We start from the raw sequence: 24,154 nt of genomic DNA, 5'->3' as shown, positions 1-24,154 counted from the left end.
ATTTTGAAAAATGTAATACTTTTTCGTTTACAAATAGAGCAATTGATTACAAAGAATTGAATTCTTTTTTTTTTTTCAAATAAAAGCGTATATAAGGTAACTGGCGAATCGAACAAGCAACTGGTATAAAGGTATAATCAATTATCGAATGTTGAAAATGTGTCTCATATTCAAATGTAGTATTTCATTAATTTCAACTTATAACTGTTTCCTTGCTTTCAAACGAAAAAACATATAAGATACCCTGTCATTGATCCTAAGTAGCGAGCCGAGTAGTGGCGAATAGAAAATGTTGAAATTATAATAATGTTAAATTAATTAAAAAAAAAATATATTAACTAACGAATTTTTATGGAAAAATATTAAGATTCAAGAATCATAAGTGGTATATTTTTTTTTTTTCAAAATTGGTATATTAATTTGTATGTCACACACTGGTTTGAAAAGAAAATTTATTATTATTATTTGTACTATTCGGAATATACACAAAATATTAAACCTAATAGAAAGTATGGAAAAATGTAATAATTTTTTTTTTTACAAACAATGGCATATTCATAAAGAAACTGGCGAATCGAAAGAGCAACTGGTATAAACTGGCATAATAAAACACCGAATGAATAGCGACTGTTTATACCAATTAGAAGACAATTTAAATATAATATTTCACTAATTTCAATTAGACAACTGTCTTGATGATTTAACAACTAAAAAAGCGAGTCGTGAAGTGGCGAATAGAAAATGGCAGTTGATGAACACCTACGTTGGGGCTTTACAAATGAAAAATTAATTTGGACAAAATAAAAATCAACCAACGATGTCTTATTTATCTAAAATGTCGTGATTTTTAAGCATCATATTTGGTATACATGCATTTTTGTTTAGAATTTCGCGCGGATTTCGAATGTCACACAGTTTTTTTTCCAAATTTAGCACCGAACAATTATGCACTATTGTGATTTTATTTTAATATTTTCCTTCTCGATTATTGATTTTTTTTCATATACATACAAATTACATATACATATGTATAGTCTAGAAATATACAAGTATACACATATAGTCTCATTTTAGAATACACATGCATTACTCATATATCAAAGCGCTTATGTCTACAAGCCTTGGCCGAAACAACATTATCGAAGCTGATAACGTGATGAAACGCCAATATATGCAATCAAATTATAAAGAACACCTTTGATTCTAATATGACTAAGCCTTCAAACGTCAGGTGTATTACAAAACTACGCTTTTTTGATAATAAAGCATACTTCAGCAGTGAGTTACCTCACAATTTAGTATTGACCTTGTTAGTTCAAGTGACCACAACGAAAATACAACAATATTTGGAATTAAGCTACAAATACTGTATGTTTTTATGCATTTGAGTATTCAGGTGTATATCAGGTATGTATGAGGTATATATCAGTTATATTTCAGGTATGTATCAGTTATATATCAGGTATGTATGAACGTATATGTTACCCCATATCAATTTGGACTTTATCAAAAAAAGTAATATAATCACTTAATCTGCAGCGGGAAATTGATATTGAAAATATGGTAAACTTAACCATATCATTTTGTTTATATTTATAAGTATGTATGTATGTACTATATATATTTAACAAGTGACATCATTACCTTGAAAAGTGAGTAGTGAAGTAGTTAAGGGCTCGAAAAATAAATAATTAATTTTATTTTCTTTCGCTTGCGCAAACTGTTACAAAAGACACTAACAAATGGTGGCACCACTACATCTACATGGGCTTACTGTAACACATACATACACACATACATGCATACACACATATGCATTCACACATATGCATACACACATATATTTGTTTTAATGTAGAACTTTCTAATTTAGCGCATGTTTGCATGTCTGCTAATTAAATTATATTTTTTCCAGCAAAATAAAGGAAACCGTTAATTAAAAAGTGATGTGTTGAAAGTTTGTCGGCGAAACAGAATAATGTTTCTACAAAACTAATGTCGAATGTTGCAGTAATTAACATTTTATTTATTATTTTGCAACAATGTCGGCGCCAAAGAGGAAAAAGGCGGCCAACTAACACCAGCTTAGAGATGAAAAACTAGGCCCGTGGCCTCATAATCCGACGACAAACAACAAAACACAATAAAGCTTGCCATTTGGTGTCAATAAAACAGCGAATATATGCTAAATGTTTTTTTCGCTTGCGCATGCCGCGCGTAAAACGGCGCAAAAAGTGGGCATTAAGTGAGGCAAAAAGCCCTTAAAGCCTGAAACCTTTTTAAGCCAACATTTAGCGAAGTACGCATGTGTGTGTGTGAATGTGTGATTGTAAAAAGCGCCGACAAACAGTCACGTTTAATTTATTTAACGCACTTTTACAGCAATTTTCACAGCACATACACACACACACACACACACATCGAAAAGTAGCAGCAAAAGAGGCCGCGCTTTTACAGCCGTTTAAGGCAAATCAATAATTCAGTAAAGAGGAAAATTGCCGCGAGCGTAAAAACCCACGTTTGCCAACGCAGATATGAACACATTTATTTTCCGTTAGAAATGCGTTAAAATTAAGTTAATCAAAAATTAAAAGAAAAAATGCTAAAAAAAAAGTTCCAAAATTATATTATCAGCGCTTGGCGCAATTTTAAAGCTTTTACGCTTCCCAGCAATTTCTGCTGGTAATGCGAGTGCAGCAAAAAATAATGGCGTACGGTACTTTGTAAAGTGTTGCGCACAAAGTAAAGAGTAGACCAACAAATTGGCTGACAAAAGCAGAGTAAGTAAATATTTTAGTGAGCGGAAAATAAAGGTCATCGATTGGGTTAAAAATATGACAAGCTACACGCACACATATACATACACATATACGAAAACACACACACATCCATATATACATACATACAAAAACACACACACTTCCACACATACATCCATTTGTGTAAATATGCTCGTGGGCGCCGTGGCAAGCGTTTGCTGTTTAAACAAGTTCAGTGCAAATATGCTTTTATGATCTTTTTAACATCATTTTTCATCTCCTTTTGGTTTGGTTTCTGTGAAGGATGCAATCTACTGGTATTGTGCGTTTCCTTCAGCAATAACTCTGCTATTTCCTTCCGCTTAAAACCCAAAGCTGCAGCAATAAAATCGCAAGCACACATCTCTTCATCTCCTCCTCCTTTCAATTTCAGCGCGCGCATGTATGTGTGCTGACATAAAAATACACAAAGACTGCCGAAATAGTGAGAACCTTGAGGTTATCAAAAATTGTTAAATCCACAAGATCAACAAAAATGAGCTTGATATGTGTTGTGCATGCTGGTGTTGCAATCAAGTGTGTAATGCAACAGCATCGACGAGTTCAAAATGTTCTCACATATGTGGGTATTTATGTACATACATACATACATATATCGTTGGAGTATAAATAGAAAATATTTGATACGAAATAAACACAAATCCCAACCTAAATCAACGTCTTCAGTCGCCTAAAGGGTTTTGCCACAAAATACATGGGTGTGTATGATGACTGTTTGTATGGAGATACATATGTATTATATTTTCGGTCACAGCTGCTAGTTAGAAATGGAAAATATTTTAACTCGTCCCGAAGTGCAACTAGTTGTGTTGTCAATTGAGGGATTTTCTAGATATGAGAGCTTATTGTCATGCAATTTTTTTCCTTAATCAAAAACAGATAAATATATCGTTTGCGATTTAGACAGAAAAAATTAGAGATTTTCTTATTTTTATTAGGTGATTTTTGAAAACTCTAAGTTTTTTGCAGTCAATTTTTTTTTCCTAAAAAATATCGATAAATTTATCAATATCGATTTAGACAAAAATATAGAAATGTTCTGATTTCTCTTAGAAGATTTTCGGAATATGTCAGTTTTTGCGATAAAAATTTTTAATCAAAAACCAATCGATTTCGATTTAGGTAAGTTTTGAAAAATCGAAATTTTTTATGAAAAAACTTTCTTTTCTATAAAAGATCGATAAATTTATCAATATCGATTTATACCAAAATATTGAGATATTCGGATGTCAATTAGGGAATTTTCGGATTATGACAGATTTTGTGATGAAAAACTTTAACCAAAAACCGATAAATACAATTGTATATAAATTTCGATTTATGCAGAAAAAAAAATTCGAGAATTTCATATTTCTGTTAACTGATTTTTTAAAAGTAAAATTTTTTGCGATCAATCTTTTTTTTTTAAATATCGATAAATTTATCGATATCGATTTAGACAAAAATATGGAGGTATTCGTATAGTAATTAGGGGATATGAAAATTGATGAACAATTTAATCAAAAACCGATAAATATATCGATTTCCATTTAGATCAAAAAATCTGAAAATTCGTATATACATAAGTTAAATGATTTTCGAGATATGGAACATTTTTAAAATCTACTTTTTTCCCAACAAAAATCGATAAGTATGTCGATTTTGATTTAGACAGAAAAAATTTGAGATTTTCATATTTTTGTTTGATGATTTTTGAAAAGTCAAAATTTTTTGTGATCAAACTTCTTTCTTAAAAAATATCGATAAATTTATCAATATCTATGGTATTTACAACAGTTTTTGTGATGCAAAAAAAATTTTAGATTGTCGTATATCAGTTAAGTGATTTTCGAGAGATTTTTTAAATTAATTTTCTTCCAACCAAAATATATGTATGTATAATATATAATTTTTTAATCGATAAATACATATATCGTTTTCGATTTAACCTAAATACAATTAAAGGTATTCGGATATGAACTTGTTTTCTAACCAAAAACCGCTAAATACATACATATCTCACTTTCAATTTAGTCAAAGAGAAGGTATTCGTATAACAGTTAGGTGATTTTTGAAAGACAAGACATGCTTTGGGATCAACCCGCTTGTGTAATCTAAAATCGATTAATTGATGAATTTGGATTTTGGCAGGAAAAATCAAAGATTTTCGCATGTCAGTTAAAAGACTTCCAAGATATGAAAATCACATTTTTTTCTCAACCAAGAAACGTTAAATATAAGGCTTTCAATTTAGTTGAAAAAAATTAAAGATATTCCAAACACTTTGATTGACAAAATTCAGCTTCATTCAAATACGGAAAATTTCAAATGCCGCCACACTAGTGCCCACAAAACTACTAAGTGCAAATGCCCGCACTAGGACACTCACTATCTGTTTGGGATTTGCCATATTACTACGGGGAATGCGTATGAACACATCGAAATGCAATGGCAATCGCATATTGTTTGCTTTCCTTGTGCAACCAACCAATAAGGCAGCAGTATGTACTATGCATGCAAATAAAATTTGCGAATAAGAAAATAATTTCGAACGGAAAAAAGTATGCGGGAGTTGAAAAAATAAAACGGAGGAGCCCTTGCGGAGTAGCAGTCGTCGCCCTCGCAAAAAGAATGAATGGAAAAAATAGAAAATAAATAAATAAGCAGGAACTACTGCTCAACAAGATGGAATCGGAAAATAAAATACAAATCGCTATTGGCTCCTTGCCACAAATGCGTGGAATAACGAATGAGCGAGTGAGTTCGAGTGTGAGTTGCTGCCGCAACTTTTTCACCATTATTTATTGTTGTATTTGTTAAAGTTAAACAAGTGAATCCACTCTTGCGCTAAGAATTCGGATTTTTGCCCGATGCGCTGCACCGCGCCACGGCACTTCGTTGCGCCCCCGGTGCTTTTGTAAGTAACTAAATACTTACTTGCTGCACTTTCCTGCTTGCCTGTTTGCTTTCTTTGGTATGAATTGCAAATGCAAATAAAATGCAACAAATTACGCCAAGAAAACTGAAAAAAACAGCGCAAAGCCACGCAACGCCAGCAGCAGCAGCGCAGGCAGCGGCGGACGGACGAAGGGCGCACAGCGCGTAATACAAATTGACGTGGAGGAACTTCAAGTAAAGAATGCGAACTGCTTAAAATGTGCACAATCAACTTTAATGCAGTCGATGGATAAGATAATACACACACACACACACAAGCAAGCGCAAACATTGCAATAATGCGAAGGAGAGCGCGAGGGGGTCGCGCAGAGTTTGGAGTGTTGGAAAAATGCGCGAATTAACAGAAACAAATGAACGCGTAATTCAGCTGCAGCGCGTGCTGTGCTTGGCCTGCGGAAGCGCCCCGCGCGGTGCTACAGGGAGTATGAGTAATGCGCGATTGTAGGTGTTTCTTTTTGTTGTATTATTTGCTTATTGCTGCTTTCTTTTGGCACGACTCCTTAAGCACAACGTAGGCGCTTCTTTAGACGCGACTTTAAGCAACGCGCACAGCTCAAATTTGTTTTTATCTCCGGCCACTGACGCAACTGCGACACACACACACCGCCACCACAAGTGCGCGCTACACAACTTCAGCTTCCAACGCCTCTGTGCGCGCTGTTCGCCAGCTTTTTTCGGTATGTTTTTGTACTTGTTTCAGTTGAGTTTGCTGTTTGTTTTCGCCTTTATGGCTTTCTTCTGCTTTGAACCGAATTATTTTCGAATGACAGTCACACGTTGAGGTGTCATAGAAATAATTAAGTCTGCGACGTAAATGTCTGCGCCGTTAAAATAGCGGTAAAGCGTGTGCACAGCTTTGTTTTGTCCCGACAAGTGTAATGCTTTTGAATAACTGAAATGAGCTGGCGTAGCTAGAGCACTTGCAGCTCATAGCCGCACACACACGCCGCCGTACAGCGGCCCTACAAGCGCACAAGCAACTGCACACACATACACAAGTGCAAAAGCGCCGGTGTGTTGCTCTTTTAGCGGCGCGCTCAGCGCACTCAGCTATGTGTGTGTGTGTGTGTGTTTTTCTTCACCCGCGCCGTTGACCCCGCTATCGATATATTGCCACACACACACACACAGACACTCCCAAGCGCTCTTGTAGGTTTCATGCCTACGACAAATTCTGCATATGGGTCGAAATAACGGGCCTCTCAACGTCGTGCTACCAATCCATCTACCGCTTTGCTGATGTGTGTGTGTGTGTATGTATGCTTGTTGTTGTTGTCAGCAACAGCGGTGCGCTGGAGAGTGAATAATTTTTACTGCTCCACTTGTGCAGCGCAAAAGTCCAAAAATAGCAACAACACATAGTGCTCAAAACAAAACTGACGGCACTGTTAGGCGGAGGGTGGGGCGCGCGGCCGGCGTTGGGCAAAAATAAGATTGCCTCAAGCAGGTGTAGTGCACAATTATTTCATACTGAGGCTTCTGAGCGTGAGTAGCGAGCGTTCAAATTTAATTTGCTGCTAATATTAAAAGTCTGTGTGTGCATAAGTAGGTACACATATGTGTATGTATGTATGTTTGTAGACAAATACACAGATCTGAAGCGCAGGCCTTATCACTACTCATTATGTGCGAATAAATATACGTGTTTGTATCATATATGTATGTACATATGTATGCGTTGTATTTATGTATGTGCTCTGTTGCTCATTTAGCGTAATAACAGTTTCGAGAATGTTTTCCAAAGAAGGTGAGAGTCAGTCTACCCCAACTCCTCACCTGCCTCACCTGCCACCCCTGCAACATTCTATTGCCATTTGTGCTGTGTGCGACTCTACGTGATATCCATATTTTTGTGGCTGCTCCGGCCACAGCTAATGAAATCGAAAGGCCCGACGACGACGACATCAGGCTGCCGCTGCACGTTTTCCAAATAAAAATTACTTCATTCTTCTAGTTTTTGTTTGATTTTCTCTTTTTTTCGTTTTCTCTATTCGTCTTAGTTTTTTTCAGCCTGGCACAATTTCAATGTCACAAAAAATACCGTAAATGTAATCAAAACTCGTAGGCTTTTTATTTTGACTTGCTTATCATTAGGCGATTACCAGCCAGTAGCTGGCCGCATAGTTGTCCAGGGCATCGTTTGGTCGTTTCATTGTGTCGGGAGTGAAGTAAAACTCGCTTTAACGCATTGTCAACATTATTTCGGCACGTACGTGAGGAGATTAATTTTCTCAGTAGTTGGCAAATCCAAACAGAGAGCCTCACCTCGTACTCGTAATTATGGCTTTTGTTTGTTTTACCAATTAGACGAAAGTTGTGAAGTAACATATTGACATACAAAACAGAATGAACAACAACAATAACAACAATTCACAAATAATTCACCAAAAATGTGCATATAGTCTATATGAACATATGTGTGTACGCAAGTATGTACATATGTATCAATGTATGTATAATTGGACTTGGGCGCCCAAGCATTGCATCACTGTGACGCAATAAGTTCATGCTGTGAAAAAATAGGCTATTTGAATAAATACAAGCAGTGAGCGCTGAAAAAATTATTTTCGCTTGCGGAAAAACTGCGCTTTTCATGCACACCGTTTGATTGGAAAATATTTGTCGCATTTAACGAATCAATAAAAGTTGCAGGCAAATGATTGACTTTGTAATGCCTTTCTGTGGCTAAGCTATTATTTATGCAAATAGTTAGCTGAAAGCTTGGTCTGTTATTTTAAGCATCTTTTTGGTATATTTTTTATGATTTTTGTATTATAATACATCAAAGTTCAAGGTCAAATTAATTTATAATGAAATTTAAGTAAGCAGTAGGATGGCAAACATTTTAGCTATAATTATTATGTAACATCGTTTGTATCTTACATGCAAAGGGCTTTATAAATGGTAGAGAAATCAATATTTAGACTTTATGAATATTTCTGGGGCGGAAATTTTTAAATCTAAATCTGTATAATTTTCAAATAATTAATGAACTAACAATAACCCTTTGAAAATTTAAGTATGACCCTTCACTATCATATTACCATCTGATCACATTTGACGCGGATTGGTCTATTTAAAAAATTATTTAAAAAATTATTACAAAATTAAAAAAAAAAAAACAATATTAAAAAAAACTATTTAAAAAAATTTTTAAAAATTTAAAAAATAAGTTTTAAAAATTTTATAATTTTTTTTAAAAATATTTTTTTAATAAAAATAATTTTTTAATAAATAATTTTTTTTTTTTAATAATTTTTTTAATAATTGTTTTTTTTTTTGAAACCATAAAAAAATTATAAAAACAAAACTATTAAAAAAAAATATTTAAAAAAAATGTATTAAAAAAAAATTATTAAAAAAAATATTTAAAAAAATTTAAAAAAAAAAATATTAAAAAAAATATTTAAAAAAAATTATTAAAAAAAAATATTAAAAAATTATAAAAAAAATTATTAAAAAAATATTGAAAAAAATATTAAAAAAAATTATTATTAAAAACGCTATTAAAAACAAAAATTACCAAAAAAATTATTTAAAAAAAATATTTAAAAAATAATTATTAAAAACAAAAATTAATAAAAATTAATTATTAAAAAAAAATATTAAAAACAAAACTATTAAAAAAAATATTTAAAAAAACATATTAAAAAAACTATTAAAAAAAAAATTAAAAAAAATTATTAAAAAAAATATTAAAAAAAATATTTAAAAAAGAATTTAGATTAGAACAACATTTTTTAGGTTCGTAAATCTTGATCTCCATATGTCAATGAGTGTATGTATGTTTGGCAGCTCTTTGTTTACTGCGCAAAAAGTTTGTCTGGCGATTCTTCACATATTTTGGGGAGTCTACTTTATCACAAACACAAGTATTTGAGTGGCACAAGGCATTAAGAAGGTCGTGAAGTCAGAAAAAACTTGAGATCGTCTGTAATCTCTATGTTATGCGAGTCATTCATTCATTTATGACAATGAATTGACGATAACATTGAAAAAGTTAAAGAAACAGTGCTTGAAAATCGTCGTGATAGCATCGAAGAGATTACAGACGATCTCAACATACATATCTTATGGATCGGTTCAACCACTTTGGTTAATGTTTTGGGTATAAAGCGAATCAATGCCCGAGTCGTATCGAAACACCAAATCTTTTTGCAAAATCAGCGTCGAGTAGAGGTCGCAAACGAGATGCGTGACAACAAAGCTGAGAACAAATACATTGAATAATCGTGACATTACGTCGATTTATGCATATGACGTCGCTTCAAAAATGAGCAGAACCCAAATTAACCAAAACTCACTTAACGCTAACCCAGCTGAGGCTTATAAAAAGTACTAAATTAAACTAAGCGTTGACATGACATACAATTTTAATTAAAATATGTGAGAATGTAGTTTATGTTATCGTTCCAGTTCATATTTGATCCGTTGGTATTAAAAGGTTACGTGGGTTTTGAAATTTGAAAAAACTTTTATTTTTTTTTAATACTATAGTATGTACATATGTCAAAAATAATTTCAAGGCAATCGCAAAAAACGTGTAAGAGATAGAACCTTTGGGAAAGCGGCCCGTTAGACTAGACCGGTCGGCTATTTCAAACTTTAGTCGTATTTTTCTCGAAACATCGTTTTCAAATTCGGTGGTCACGATTTCTCAGAAACTATTGAAGAATCTTATTGAAATTTTTCACAGTTCTTATTAAGAGGACGGCCTCGTAATCGATCGAAGGATACAATTTTTTTTATTATTGAAAATTTGAAAAACAGCTGTCAGTGTTGCTTGTTTTTCATTCACAATTTTTTAAAATTGGCCATTTTTAACAATGTTGCCAACAAAAATGCAGCTAACCTTCTAAAATTTTGGGGATTAAATGAGAGTTAGCAACGGAGTTATCTTCACTAACTCCTGAATTAATACGGATTAAATCAGTTAAGCCGTCTGTCAATGCTATAACAGATCTTTGACATGACTTTTGCGCTCCCTGGTTAAATATTCTCATCACTTCTTTAACATTCTTGCGAAAGGTGTGAAAAAGAATTTTCTTTTCCCTCTGCAAAATCATTATTTTGATTAAATATGATTTGTAATGTTTTTTTTTTGACAATTAATTAGCCACTAACTCTTCAACAGTCTCTACTTACATTCAAAAGAAAACGTTATTCATTATTCTTGTGAGACATTCTTGTAGATTTTGAATTTGCTTTTCTACTTAATTTTCCACAGACGTCATAAGTCATTTCACAACCTAATCTATTGATTTATCGATTGTTTTGCGTTGAGGAATGTGCGAATCCGTCACTAATTAGTGGTGCGCACACTGTTAGATATATACAAATGCATTCTAATATTCTAATACATTGTAGAACTGATTAAGATTTGCAAATAGCTTCTCAAATTAAGACATTCAACATGTGTTGAGAAAATAACAAAATTCTGCGCATTTTTGGAATTTCAGCAATGGAAACAAATTGAAATTGGGAAATAGACTCACCATCAAGTAATTGTCCTGCTGGCAGTGAACCAGGCACCGTTGGCGGTGGTATGGGTGAGATTGGTGCGGCGAAAGGTTGTTGCTGCTGCAATTGTTGTTGCTCACTCTGCTCGGCAGCCTCGTTCTCTTGGATGGGCGATTGAACTGGAGCCAGTTGTGAAGTTTTCTTTTCTTGATTCAAAGCGTTGGCGAGAATTTCACTTGATTTTTTATCGGTGAGATTGTGTTGCACACGCTTGTTCTTCAAGTGGTGCGGAGTGTCACTGCAGAAATCAAAGAAAATATATAAGAAATATAATAATAATAACTACAAGTACAGAAAAGTTATTTCATAAGAGCGCTTTAAATGACCACAGCTATTAATTACAACAAAAGGGACATCAAAATCACATAATAAAAAAATCATATAAATACATTAGTTAAAAGTGCCCCCTTACCGTCTGTGCAATTTCATTGGCCGCTTGTAGAAGTCATCGTCTTCGCCTTCAACTTGAAAGCCCACACGTCTTTCCGCTTCATCCTGTAAAGTAACAGCAAAAACAAAGTTTATATACAAACTGTTATGAGCATTCGAAATCGAAATGTTATGTTAAAAGTACGACATGTTATGTTCAAAGCACGAAATGTTATGTTCAAAGCACGAAATGTTATGTTAGAAGTACGAAACGGTTAACAGTTAAAAAACTTTCAAAAGGTTTCTGTCTACACTTACAAAGTCTTCCTCTTCTTCGTCGCCGGTAACGCTAGCTGCCGCTGTTACTGCGGCTGCAGCCACCACTACAGCGGCATTACCATGTTCGGGCGCAACACTTGCTATCGGTTCATGTACTGTTACAGCGTTAACAGCAGACTGTGGTTGTGTGCCCGCTGTCTGGGCGATAACAGGCTGTGGGGCGAATGAAATCGCTGTTGTTGGCGTTTTCGGCGATACCGGCTGTTGCTGATGATTCTCATAGATGGGTTTTGTCTCGGCTATATTCTCTACTATGGTGGAATTAGCGCCGATTCGTGCCGTACCGCTAACAGCGAACTTTGTTGATGCCTGCAAATAAATAATGAAAAGTTTAGTTTTGTTGAAAGTTGATTGTTTGTGTTGAAAATGATAAGCTGTCGTGATACAAAAGCTTAAATTCCTTTTGTGAAAGTATGGGTTTACTTACTTCTTCGGAGACTGTATCCAAATTGCCGTCTTCCGGTCGACTGCGATCCTTGGCAAATAGTTTATGCGCCTTTGCCTTCAGCTCCTTGGGATGTGGTGTATTTTGTCGGACAAACGGTGTGTCCTTCTCCTGTGTGGATTCTTCGGAGAATTTAACGGAATGTGTTCTAGAAGCTTCACGCTCTTCCCAACCATCCGAATCGGTTTCAAGTTCGCGTGCTAAGAATACGAAAATCGGTAAAACATTATTTAATATGGACATTTTCGTATATATTTGTATTTATGATACTTCAAAATTATTTCTATATCGGTTAAGTATTATTGAACGTTTTTTATATTCTGATCATGCATATGCTTCGCTAATGCACAAAAGAGGCACACCTAGTGTGAAATTAAAAAATCAAAATCAATACAGATCTCTAAAGTATAGCCGAGTTCAGTTCAAGCAGCTTAAAGGGGTATTCTGGTCTAGAAATTTGAAAAAAAAAACTGTTTTTAGACCTTCAAAAATAAGTCCTTAAACAAATTTTTAAAAATTCGAATTAAATTCGGATTAAAAACCACCAAAACTTCGGGTGAATTTCAACTGTTTTTTGAATATGACGCCGTTTGTTTTTAACATTGTAAGGAACATATCTTCTGGTAGAGAACTTTTTTAGTTTTATCGACGGCCATCAGGAAATTACTGCATCAGTGGAATACATTTTTTAGCACCGTTGGGGATCGACCTTATTTTAGGTCGTCAAACTAGGTGTGCTCCTTAAAAATACTAGCGACATATTTATGGAAAATCTATTTTAAGCGGTATAAATACTTTATAGTTAGCACTGATTATCAGTCTTGCAATACAATTATCAACTTCTGTTAACAGCATTCTAGTTATTTAATGAAATGATTGGATATTAATATGAGTAATATTGCTTAGTGAAATAGTTATAAAGAATATATTATTCATATTATATAGTATACATGTGTTAGTTTTATAAAAAATCCGTTTTTTGATTATTTATGGTATTTAATATTCATAAGCATTGCTAGATGTAGGTTATATATAATTATCAGTATCTATAAAATAGCAATATTAAAATCTAAATAATCAGATAATGGAAAATGGAAATCTGTCAGCGCTTTAGACACGCTCCAAAGCAATTTAGAATGGGAAACCCCCTAATGAATATTATATGAAACAATAAAAGTGTAAAGGAATAACAAAAAGTTCGAATAAGAATAATAATGAGGAGTTAATTACTTTACTGGCATAGAAACTCACATTTAGCACCAAAATATATTATGCAAAAAAACCTTCAAAGTAAAATCGGAAATTATCAGTTCTTCCTTGAACTTAAGCTTATTTCAAGGCGAAAAAAGATTGAAGTAAACTCATTCAAGCTACCTTCCTTCTACCTTTTACTACCTTCGTAAGTGATTTTAAACGAGTTAAACCACATTTTATTCAGGATTCGCAAAATTACATTGAGTATATGACTAGGGCGTAAACCACATCCGTATAATCGCTATAAAAAGGACTTATTTATAGGGCGGAAATGAGGAAGCCTACTCGATTTTAGTTGCCGGCATACCCGCGTTGGAACTATAACAAGATTTTATTTTACGGAAGGTTACTGAACTTGAAAACGCAGATAACAACCCCTGAGGTCACACTGCTGGCAAACACTTTTGAAAGTATTTGGCAGCATTGCTCACATTTTTGACAGAAATCATGAAAAGGAAAACAATAACGTTCATTAGGTAAGATGGTTGATCAAAGATCGGACGTAGACTGCTATATGTAGTCCTTTATGAAGCCATAGAGAATAAAGAAGTCTTAAAAGCGCTTAGTAGCCAGCACAAATTTGCGCAGGCGTTTAATTTCCACTCCCGCCTAGTTTGGTGTGATGTCTGAAGGTATCCGCTCCCAAGTGTTTAAGTCTTGACCTCCCAAACACGGAACAGTCAAGAAGGAAGTATTGAGTTGTTTCCACCTCATCTCAGCGCTGACCAAGCTTCCACGAAGCGCAGCTATCCAGTAGTAGAACACAAGAGGATACGGGAGCACCGACCCTCTCCCATTCTACTGATAGCGGTTCTAGGGTGCCTTTCCTTGCCAGCTCATGAGCTTTGCAATTTCCTGCGGTTTCACTATGGCCAGGCACTTATACCAATCATATCACAAAGACACACGATTCTATTGATAGCGTGGTTAGGCACACCTCGCTCAGCCTGAACGCACTGTTAATGAGTACAAGGCTAATACCGCCGCTCTGCTATCTGAGTGAACGGGACTTCTCTGAAGGGCGCTGCACTTCGGATCAATAGATCTGCTGCTACCTTAATGGCTGCAACATTTGCTTGGAAGGCACTGCAATAGTCAGAAAATTTTAAGCTGGAGTTGATAGAGAGCTCTTGACAGTATACCCCTCCACCAAAATTCCCCAGAGGTTTGACCCATCTGTAAAGAAGCTCACTGCCCTCCTTCCCGAACGGATCAAAGCAACTTTCGCAGTCATATCTGACGATGTCTACAGACACAATGTGCAGGATAACGTTGAACGCTCTCGAGTTTCTTTGCAAGTGTGGTCTTTTCTAGAGCCCTCCACTAGATAAAGACTCTATAAAACATAATGGGCTTGGCTATGGTATCGTAGAGCCAAATGACAACTTTCAGTGAGAAGCCTCACCTTTTGCCAATGGCTCCTCTGCAGCAATATAAGGCAATCGACGCCTTTTTTGCTCTCTCTTAGTTATTCGGCTCCCATGAAAGCTTCCTATCCAGGATGAGCTCTAGATATTTCACTGTATCCGCCAATTGCAGACAGATGTCTCCCATATCAGGCAGCGGTGCCACCGGGATCTTATATATTTTAGTAAATAAAACCATCTCGGTTTTACTTGGGTTGACGAAGTCTTGATTACTTCTTAAGGAAACCACTGAACTCGGATTATGTTATGATTCTAAAATCGAGAATAGCTGTAATTTGGACATTTGAAGTTTAATAACTTTCTTAAAGTTTGTTATCATGTTGATATTAGTGAAGAAAATTTAGAATTTCAACCTAGAAAATTACACTAGTTTACAGTCATTTTGCGATTACGATGTTAGAAGCTGCTTCTTGCTGATTTTGGGTTGTTAATCCCAAAAATTATAGTAAAAATTTTCTAACACGCAGGATTGTTTGTGTGTTATTCAAGGGGTGTAGGTGTTAAACCACCACTAATCACTAAAGTGACAAAAACAGCTGTACGTGACGGAAAATTTTCGGACTCAAATTCGTCATCAGGAGAACTCAAATGCCCGACAGCGCTCTTAGCACTTCAGTTGCAAATTTTTCTTTCCAATTTGTTGACTAGTGTTATCAAATATTAACTTCAAAAAGTAACTTCAAAATTTGAACATTGAAAATGATCAAATATTAACTTCAAACGAAGCAGCATTTGCATAAATTAATGAATTTCGAAAAATACTAACAGATACACACACACACATACAATTCATAAACGTTTTTTTTTTAACGTAACACTTGTGCGCATTCCAAAGTAACACTTGTGCTAACTAAAGAAAATTGCTGTCATATGCATGTGTATGTATGTAGAGAGGTATGTATTAGCATGAAAATTGCTGTGACCTATTGTTCTACTTCTAATTTTTTTATTATTCAATTAAATTATGCGTTACTCACGGCGCGCTTGGCGCTAGAATGAAGATTTATGTAAATATTATTATTATGCTTAGCGGGAATAAACTGTTACCAACGCCCATATCACATAATGGACCAATAAAGTTTACATACACCTAGTTCTATAGATAAATTAATCGACACGTTTATTTGTTTCAAAATTAATAAATTTTGTGGTTTTTTCTATCCATTTCAAAATATGTATATTTAACATTAAATATAGCATATCAAAATATTTTTTTTTTTACACAAATAAAAAAAATTAAAGTTAAAGCTTAAAATGAGCATAATTTATATCAAAAAAGTTTACGTACACTTATGAATGTTTACATAAAACAAAAGTAATTACAATACTTTTAACGGTTTTTGGCCTACATTTTGTTGCTATTACTGTCCCTAGACATCGTTGTATGCTCCTCACTCAATTTCTAGAATTATTTCCGGATATTTTGACCCACTAAGTCCACGATCCAGCTTTTTGGCCTTATTTTGATGAAATTCGATGTTTTCGAATACGGTTTTCCAAAAAGTTCCAGATATTTTGAATAGGATTAATGTCTAGTGATTGCGGGACCTATGGAGTTATTTTTATTTCCATAACAACCATTCAAGTACAAGATAAGACATGTATTTTGGGTCGGTATCCTATTGGAAATTGGTTTTGCTGCTATGAACAGCCGATTTAAGCACACTTAAAATTTAAATTTTTGTCCTAAAATGTTCAGATACATATGCTTATCCATGTTTTCACTAATAAAGTCCAAATGTCCAACTCTAGATGCATCCATACACCCGCAAACCATAACATTACCCCCACAGTGCTCTACCATTGGCAATACATTTTGTCCTTGCGACTCTTCATTGATCTTTCTCCACACTTTTCGTGATCTATTCGAACCAAATTTATTAAATTTTGAATAGTCGGTGAACACAATGTTTTCCCAAAACCAATACGGTTTGTTTAAATATTGTTTAGCAAACGCCGACATTTTCTTTTTATTAACCTTATATATGTATGGCTGACGACGCGCGACTCGTCTATGATAACCAGCACTCTTCAACAAATTCCTTACTGTTTGGGGATTTATTTTTTTGTGTACATTTCAAAAATATATAAGCATATGTATCTGAGCATTTTAAGAAAAAGATTTAAATTTTAAGTGTGCTTAAATCGGCTGTTAATAGCAGCCATTTCTATTTACCACAGGATAACGACCCAAAACACACAACTTATCTTGTACGTGAATGGTTGTTATGGAAATAAAAATAACTCCATAGGTCCCGCAATCGCTAGACATTAATCCTATTCAAAATATCTGGAACTTTTTGGAAAACCGTATTCGAAAACATCGAATTTCATCAAAATAAGGCCAAAAAGCTGGATCATGGACTTAATGGGTCAAAATATCCGGAAATAATACTAGAAATTGAGTGGGGAGCATACAACGATGTCTAGGGACACTAATAGCAACAAAATGTAGGCCAAAACCCGTTAAAAGTATTGTAATTACTTTTGATTTATATAAACAATCATAAGTGTACGTAAACTTTTTTGATATAAATTATGCTCATTTTAAGCTTTAACTTAAATTTTTTTTATTTGTGTAAAAAAAAAAATATTTTGATATGCTATATTTAATGCTAAATATACATATCATGAAATGGATAGAAAAAAACCACAAAATTTATCCATTTTGAAACAAATAAACGTGTCGAAATTTAATAGAACTAGGTGTATGTAAACTTTATTGGTCCTCGCCCAGTTTGTATGATAGCTATATGCTATAGTGTTCCGATCTGAATAATTTCTTGGGAGATTATATCATTACCTTAAGCAATAACCCATGCAAAATTTCGTGAAGATATCTTGTGAAATAAAAAAGTTTTCTATACAAAAAGTTGATTTTGTTCGTTCAGTTTGTATGACAGCTATATGCTATATTGATCCAATCTAAACAATTTCTTAGGAGATTGCATAATTGCCTTAGCCAAAAACTTACGCCAAATTTCATGAAGATATCTTGTGAAATAAAAAAGTTTTCTATACAAAAAGTTGATTTTGTTCGTTCAGTTTGTATGACAGCTATATGCTATAGTGGTCCGATCTGAACAATTTTTTAGGAGATTGCATCATTGACTTAGCCAAAAACCCACGCCAAATTTGGTGAAGATATCTTGTCAAATAAAAAAGTTTTCTATACAAGAAGCTGATCTTGTTCTTTCAGTTTGTATAGTAGCTATAGGCTTTAGTGGTCCTATATCGTCGGTTCCGACAAATGAGCAGCCTTTTGAAGAGAAAAGGACATATGCAAATCAGAACGATACTTCAAAAACTAAGGGACTAATTCGTCTTATACAGAGAGAGGCAGATGGCTAAAGCAACTCAGTTCATCAGGCTGATCATTCCTACATTTATTGTATAGGGTCTCCGACGTTCCCTGCTGAGTGTTACAAACTTGGTGGCTCACTTAATATACGCTATTCATGGTATAAAATATTAATACCTTTTTATAAGAAGATTTCAACGCGAATTGAATCGATTAACTAGAGCTCAATTTTAAGTCAAACACTTCTCATTCTCAATTTCTCTATTCTTCAAAAATAAGAGCAACCCCTAAATCGCTTATTGTTTCATAATTTAGTAATTTCGATATAGGAGACTGCACTTTCTAATAGCGTCACAAACATAACCTCAAAGGTATAATTCCACTTAAATATAAAAGCGCATTTGCCTTGGAATGCGCCTTTAGCAGGTTCATTTAATCTATATTTGTAAACAGTAGCATTCATGTGAGTAATTTTTTGGAGCTTATCGCTCTTCCATCATTTTTGGTAATCCCACAAGTGTTACCAAACCACAATTCAATGGTAAAGATAAGAAATGTTCAACTAGACCTTCAGCTATTGAAGATAACCTATTTTGGTGACCAATATATTGAATGATTCAATTTCATATCTAATACACTTTACTATGAAATTCCATTCAGCAAATAGATTTGATATTTCTTATCATTACTACATGTACACACGTGCCTTTACTCATGACATAACGGTATACTAAGTTTAAAATATATAAATATATTTCAAAATGTTTTTGAGGATTTTTTTTGGGCCCAAAAAAGTGAAAGCACGATTGGTTCAAAGTCACTTAATTTTATCGAAAAACAACGTCACATTAACCTCTGTGAAACAATGCTTTCCGACTTCCAGGATGCCATGAAACGTGTTATTACTGGCGATGAGTCTTAGATCTATGCTTACGACCCGGAAACAGACGATCCATCGGCCAATTGCCGTGGCAAAGGTGAGGCGAAACCGTAAATACCACGGCGAAGCAGGTCAAAAATCAAGACATCGTCGCATACTGCATTGTTCTTCGAGAGCTTTTCGCTAAATTTTCAACCACCGCATTCGCCTGATTTAGCTCAAATAAGAATCGACAACTGATTCTAAAACTGTTTAGCCTGCAAAAACGTGCTTAAGTGAAGTTCAGTTACTTTCAATTAATTTATAAGTTTCTAAGAAAGAAAGCTTGAGCTATTTTACAACATGTATTACAAATTACACGCTTCGAAGAGTCACCGGAAATACGAATCAAGGTCGGAGACAGAGCGACACTGTAGCTGAAAATGGGTTTTCCCTTGACAAAAGCTACAAAAGAACGAGTTTTTAGCTTAAGACATCACAATCATGTTTGTTCTTATTTTTTTTTTTTTTTACTTTGATTTACATAAAAACATAGTTAACGTCATTAATCTGTGTTACATGATGTTTCCGCTCTTGAATTCATTCTGCGTCGTCGCTTTTTGTTATTACTCAGTTATAATACTTTTTGACACCGCCTTACAAACGCCGCCTCAAACTGATTCATGATCAAAGCTTCCAAAAGAAACCATACAATTTGCGCTGGGCAACGCCCTTTCGCACAACACAGCTTACGTCACTCACGTATAAAGCGTTCGGCAGTCTAAGCACCGCTCGTATTGATCAGCTGTTAGTTCTATAAGTATTGTCTATGGCACATTTATGGTCACTAAATCCACGGAGTAAAAGACTCAAGCAGCAAATCATTACGCAGCCGGTTAATTGGCACGGCATTATCATAAATAACTGTGGTGGCTCTGTTAATAACATAAATGTATACTTTCAGACATATTTTTTATAAATTATAGTTGTAGAGTCTTTGTAAGGCAGAGCACTGAGCGAGAATTCAAATTAGCTTATGGCGCGAGTATGCAAAGCGACTTATAAGAAGACCAGTAAGAACCCATTTCCGGTACATTATAGGGTATATATGAATATATGCTGAATAAACATATTTACATGTCTAAATTTGTAGTGCATTTCAATATGTAGGTCAAATAGGTGAATTAATTGTATAAAAAGATTATTAACCCATGTACTCGAGTGATTCAAGCTTGTATACAGCTCCACGAAGTCTACTATATTCAATAAATATGCGTAAATTTGATCAAATAAGTTTGAAATAATGTGTGTGCAGTGAATGTTGAGAGACTGTCTACAACTATCACTTCTCAATGATATTGCCCAGCTGCTAATTCGATGGTCAAACGAATAGATAGGCACACATATGAAAATGGACCAACCTTAATAATAACTGTATTTTGATGAATTAATTTATTATATGTATATGCATATCGAAAAATGCCTTAAACAGTTAATTTTTGGCCTCAAATTAGGAAAAAAATATGATTTAATTGATGAAAAAATATGTTAAATATTTGTGTGTCTACTAATTGCGGTAAATGTATTTAAATTCCGAAGAAAAAAACAACGAAAATTATTACTAATTAAGCAGGGTCAATAGTTTTATAAACCAAGAAAAGAAAAAAATATTTACTTCGGTTGAACCGTAGCTATAATACCCTCCACAAATAAAAAAGATTGCCATATAAGAACTTGAGTTTGATCGGTATGTTTGTATGGCAGCTATATGCAATAGCGGTGCGATATCGGCGGTTCCAACAAATGATCAGCTTCTCGGGGAGAAAAGAGAAAGTGAAATTTTTCAGACCGATATCTTAAAACCTGAGGGTTGCGTATATATTCAGAAAGACGGACGAACACATAGACTGGCATGCCTTTACCGACTCAGCTCGTCATGCTGACCATATTTACCTGGTTTTCCAATAGGAATGATATGATTTCGAAATGTCGTTTCGGGCATTTTTAATATATCATGATCTTTAGTTTTTTTCTATGCTGCCGTTCAGGCAAGTGTTGCTAATAACCGCAATTTGACAATTCCAAGACATTCTCGAGAACTGGGACTGTCTTCAACCCCAACCTGGTTGATTTTGAAACAAGATTTGGGCTTTCATTCACATAAAATTGTTCTCACTCAAAAACTGAAGCCATTAGACCACGGTAAACATCGTGAATTCGCTGATTTTTCCTTGGAACAACTTCAAAACGATAACGATTTTTAGTAGTGCGGTAAATAAACAAAACTGTCGATTCTGGTGCAAAGAAAGTCCACAAATTATTTATGAACAACCATTACATTCACCTAATAATCGTTCCGTACTTCCTTCGAAATGAAGCTGTGACACCGTTATTGTCAATGGATTATTGGCAGTTTGGTGCGGTTTTTGGTCTGGTGGAATTATCGTACTTCTTTCAAAATGAAGTGGGGGACACCATTACTGCCAATGGAGAGAGGTATAGATCAATGATAACCAACTTTATGGCCACAATTGGTAGAAGTTGATCTTGACAACATCTGGTTTCAACAAGTCGCGGCTTCGTGCCACACAGCACGTGCAACAACCGAGTTATTGCGAGAAGAGTTTGGAAATTCAATTATTTCAAGAAATTGTGACATTGAATGGTCTCTAAGAAGTTGTGATTTAACACCATTAGACTACTGCTTGTGGGGTTATTTGAAGTCATCGATCTTTAGCAATAAACCAGACTCTCCTCGAGCTTTCGTGCTATTCATGACATACGACCAGATTTAGTGCAAAAAAGTATTCGAAATTAAGGTTCAGCGAATTTGCTCCAGCGAAATAGGTCATCGTGGCCATTTGAATAATGTTATATTCAGAACTTAATTGTAATGATTGTACTTCACATTAAATAAAAAAACATTTGAGTTTTTATTTTTGAAAAGAATTTGAAAACTTATTGGAAAACCCTGTATATGCATTTTATATGGCCTCCGACGTTTCCTTCTAGATGTGCCGGAAATCCTGATAAACCGTTTTTAACTTCTAAAAATTCAACAATTCTCCTCACCTTCCTCTTGACGTCTAAGGGCACGTAAATTATTGATTTAATTTTTTTAACTCTCTGCGTTTTTTTTGTTTCATAATATCGTCCCCTCAATATAACAATAGCGTATAATTTTTTTTGGGTTTTGAGAAAATCGAGTTTTGTAAATGAAATTATGCACCATTTTTTCCAATGACATTTTCATGGAATATGTACTACAATGAATCAATTCGATTCTAAATATTTTTTAATATTGTTATATTTTTTAAATAATTTTAATTTTTTTTTAATAATTTTAATTTTTTTTTTAATTATTGTTATAATTTTATTTTTTTTTTACTTTTTACCATTTTTTTTAAATATTTTTTTTTACTTTTTACCATTTTTAAATGCTTCAGCCTTTATGCATATGAATACTAAATAAAGAACCTTAAATTTAAAAAATAAAGTGATTTGCGTGCGAAACAAAAATTCAAAACAAAATGCAAAAAAATAATAAATGACTTTATAAATAAAAAATCAATGCAAAACAAAATAAAAGCATAAGCATTAAAAATATTTTTTTTTTCATTAGCATTTAATTGTTTTTAGTTCTTGTTGCATCTCAGAACATTATTTCTCAATCATGAAAACATTGTTTAGCTTTTATTTCTACTATTATTATAATTACTACTATTTTTATATATTATAATTTTTAGTAATTTTTGTAATAACTGATTTGGAATTCAACTAGTGTTTTAAAGGTTCGGCTATGCATTAATACTACTTTTAGTAATTATTATGCACATACTTTGCATATATGTGTATGTGTGTATGTAAATTTATAAGGAAGTGTTACTCAAACATTAAATGTATATATAGTATATGTATATTTATACGAATACATACATACTATAAGTTCAACTTTATAATGCAAATGCGGTTAATTGAAATACAAGTTCACAACTGTTCAAATTTTAATTGATATTATGGCTATGAGGTTCGAGCAACAGAGATCAACAAATAAAAATAAACAAATTACGCAATCGCATGGCGGCAAACCTTTTTGTTGGTAAACGTGGAACTCCGACGAATCGAATTTTTCGCTCGATCTATAGAGTAGACCCGGTGGGTAGTCTTTAAACACAAATGAATAAATTAACATAGGTGCGTGTGAGTATATAGTGCGTATATAGTAGGCTTAAGTATATGTTAAGTATGTGTTTATTTATTTCTTTTAGGTTTAAAAATTATTATTTTAATAGAATTATATATAATAATGTTTTACTGGTTATTCCCGTTAAGTGGTCGCCATTTAATATTTTAAATTAAATAATTTTGTTTAAAACTTTATCACCATTGCCGCATTACTAGCGCTACTTACTATAAAATTTGTAAAAAAAAAAAATAATTTGGAAAAAATGTTTGAAAAAACCAAATTTTGAAAAAAAAAAGAATTTGGAAATAATAAAAAAAAATTTAAAAAAAAAATTTAAAAAAAATATTAAAACAAAAAAATTTGAAAAAAATATGAAAAAAATTAAAAAAAAATTTTGAAAAAAAATTTGAAGCAAAAAATTTTTGGAAAAAACTTTTCAAAATAAAAAATTTTTGAAAATAAAAAAATGTGAAAAAAAATTTGGAAATGTTACAGTAATAGTACGAGACAACTTTATAAAAGAAATATTCTAAAAAAAAAAATTGCAAATTTTTGTTGTAGCGTTGCCACGTGTATGTAATGCATTTCATTTAAGACCATTAAATTACAAAAAAAATACCCAAAACCAAAAGCTACACGACCGTAAATTTATAAAATTTTATACAATACCGCTAAATATAGGAGCTGCTTGTTTGTGT

At 33.5% G+C, this 24,154-nt stretch overlaps 1 protein-coding gene across 20 annotated transcripts in view; it reads right to left on the bottom strand.

Annotated features, from left to right (window-relative positions):
* LOC126767862 (protein lap4) overlaps window positions 1-24,154 on the bottom strand; it is a 162,896-nt gene that overhangs the window by 90,047 nt on the left and 48,695 nt on the right. For 11 of the 20 annotated variants that reach the window (XM_050485541.1, XM_050485553.1, XM_050485543.1 and 8 more), the window contains exons 9-13: window positions 23,360-23,434; window positions 12,412-12,629; window positions 11,964-12,293; window positions 11,689-11,771; window positions 11,252-11,514 (exon numbers count right to left, since the gene is read on the bottom strand). In XM_050485541.1, coding sequence (XP_050341498.1) covers window positions 11,252-11,514; window positions 11,689-11,771; window positions 11,964-12,293; window positions 12,412-12,629; window positions 23,360-23,434 — 969 coding nt within the window. Of the gene's footprint in view, window positions 1-6,447; window positions 6,625-11,251; window positions 11,515-11,688; window positions 11,772-11,963; window positions 12,294-12,411; window positions 12,630-23,359; window positions 23,435-24,154 lie in introns of those variants that run through there. The other 9 variants (XM_050485536.1, XM_050485537.1, XM_050485538.1 and 6 more) reach the window with 2 other exon arrangements.

This window comes from Bactrocera neohumeralis, chromosome 2 (genome assembly GCF_024586455.1).
Source record: "Bactrocera neohumeralis isolate Rockhampton chromosome 2, APGP_CSIRO_Bneo_wtdbg2-racon-allhic-juicebox.fasta_v2, whole genome shotgun sequence".
In the NCBI taxonomy this organism is placed as follows: domain Eukaryota; kingdom Metazoa; phylum Arthropoda; class Insecta; order Diptera; family Tephritidae; genus Bactrocera; species Bactrocera neohumeralis.
The sequence above is the reverse complement of the archived record's forward strand: the minus strand, read 5'-3'. Positions and strand labels throughout refer to the sequence as shown.